The 2,418-nt window shown below is 32.9% G+C and overlaps 1 protein-coding gene across 1 annotated transcript in view; it reads right to left on the bottom strand.

The window, feature by feature from the left end:
* The window catches only part of LOC106879630 (nuclear factor erythroid 2-related factor 2), a 67,447-nt gene extending 65,073 nt beyond the window's left edge, over nucleotides 1–2,374 (bottom strand). The window contains exon 1 of the mRNA XM_014929291.2: nucleotides 2,129–2,374. Within this exon, the coding sequence (XP_014784777.1) occupies nucleotides 2,129–2,179 (51 nt within the window). The 5' untranslated portion in view covers nucleotides 2,180–2,374. The remainder of the gene's footprint in view (nucleotides 1–2,128) is intronic.
* Between the last annotated feature and the right edge of the window lie 44 nt (nucleotides 2,375–2,418).

Raw genomic sequence — 2,418 nt, 5'->3', positions numbered from 1 at the left:
ATATATACAAAGAATATATATACATGAATACACACATATATGTACATACTTACATCTACATGTGCATATATATGCATATCAGGGTACAGGACGTTAGAACAATGAACTACAGACAACGGAACGAACACAGGAAAACGGAAAGCCACTTGGAATATCCATTCATCAGCTGTCTCTATTCTAACTAGACGTTTCGAAGATAAGACAGAACGTACTCTAGAATAGTCTCTTCCTGAGTAGTGGATCAACCCACTACACAGAGGATTCCAAGGTAGCAAACACAAACCAAGACAGGAAAAATTGGACAGTGAAAACAACATTCAAAAGCCGTACGGCCAAACGCGAATCTCAGGTAGAACGCTAGTGGTTCGTCTTGCCTTCACAGCGGCTGCAGTGTGTGTGTGTGTGTACCACAAAACTTCTCAAAACTAGAAACTATCAATCAAGCAGTATCAATATATGTAATCATCATAAACCATGAACCTTATAACATGTTCAACCTTACGAGTATGAAAGACAATTCAGAATAACGAGACCCCAAGATATAAGGCTACAGATTTGGGTGAAGGATTATCAGAACTTGACTGGTACTTTATTTCCTACATAAAATATATCAAATTATTATGTTGTTCTTGTATCAATAATACTCTGTGACATGCATCGAGTACTCCCTGTCGCTTTTGTCGACAAACTAGAATGTGGCATTTCGAACTAAGATCTTTGGACGAAATATGTTTGTGTTTATTCATCCATGACATCGAGTGCTTGATATACGTTTGTGACAGATGTGTGTAGAGTTTGCTGTGTGAGAATATTTTAATACTATTGAGGATGCTTCAAACTTCGAAAATAATGGTTGATAATGTTAGTCACGTACAAATATTTTAAAGTATGTGTTTCAACATAGATACTCTCACACGAGTTTTAAAATCAACAAATCAACATAGTTAAACCATAACACGGAAGTTTTAAAGTTTAAGATGAAAATTTCAAAACATTCATTTTCATACACAGGTTTCAAAACTAATCTCACACCTTTTAAATACATGTCTAAATATTTTCATTGCCTAGTTTCAAACAGCAATTTCAAAACCCAGATCTAAATATGGTAACCCCTAAGTCTCCTACAGAAGCTAAAAAGCTAAGTTAAAAGTGTCCAGTAAGTTGTCACACACAGATGCCTACTCTAAGTTGTCACATACGGAAGTTTCTTATACTATTCTTAAATAATTTCATATAACGTAACCCCACAGAGCAGTTTCAAAACCCATACCTCAAAATAGTAACCCCTGCGCCCTCTACAGTAGCTCCAGACTCATATTAAAAGTTTCAAGCATGTTATCCCATATGGTTGTAAAGAATATATCTAAGGTTATATATTTAGCTGGACTTAAACGGATAATTTCAACAGAGAATATTAACTGTTGGTTTTGGATGTGTCATCTTGGCAGTTCTCATTAAATACATCTGACCCCTCTCTCTTTGAAGTTTCTCGAGGTAAATTTGTAATATATCACCAGGTTGAAATAGACTCAGGTATGTATATTCCATTTACTTATTTTGGATTCTCGATTTCTTTGTTTCGATCGATTTTTATTTATCTTATCGATTAAAAATAAATATTGAAAGTTAATATCCTGTAAGTTCTTTTATTTTTTTTAAAACCCCTTATTAAAAAAAAACTTTCACAAAGATATTATAACTCAACTCATGCACATATACACACAGATATAAGAATTATCTATAATTTTACTTAAAGTAATATTCAATTTATAAAATTAAAATAAATATAAAGTTTTGTAATAGAAAATAAAATATAAAAAAATTAATTACATAAAACATTTTAAAATAATCTGAAAAATCAACAAATTATTGCATAATACAAAATATAAGACAAATGAAAATAACCAAAGTTAATGAACAGTTTTGTGAAGTGTTATTTTTTGTTGTTTCTGGTGAGATGTATGTATGGATGTATGGATAGGGGATCGAAATTCGATTCCGCACCTTAGAAAGATGATTTGTTTTGAAACTGGTCCCAGAGCAGGGCGAAGGTAGAATGACTAAAACCTGCGGAAGAACACGAAGAAAAAGAAAAAGTTAGAAGAGAACCCATCCCGGAATGACTTACCGATTTAGGGGTATTGTCTTTACTGGGGTACGATGACTGTACTTGCAACATATTGTCAACTGAGTGTATATATCCGAACGTTGTTGTTTACTGCACGACACAATCATAAATGATTCTATTGCTCTCAGTGTCAAGTGTATATATAAAAGTGTGTGTGTGTATGTGCGTGCGTGCGTGCGTGCGAGCGCACGTGTGTAAGTGTTGTAAGTATGTTTATATCTATCTATCTTCAGGGATTTATTATATCTATCTATCTATCTATATATATATATATATATATATATATATAT

The sequence above is a fragment of the Octopus bimaculoides genome, chromosome 17 (genome assembly GCF_001194135.2).
Source record: "Octopus bimaculoides isolate UCB-OBI-ISO-001 chromosome 17, ASM119413v2, whole genome shotgun sequence".
In the NCBI taxonomy this organism is placed as follows: Eukaryota; Metazoa; Mollusca; class Cephalopoda; order Octopoda; family Octopodidae; genus Octopus; species Octopus bimaculoides.
Note: the sequence above shows the minus strand (reverse complement) of the source record. Positions and strands in the feature narration are given on the sequence as shown.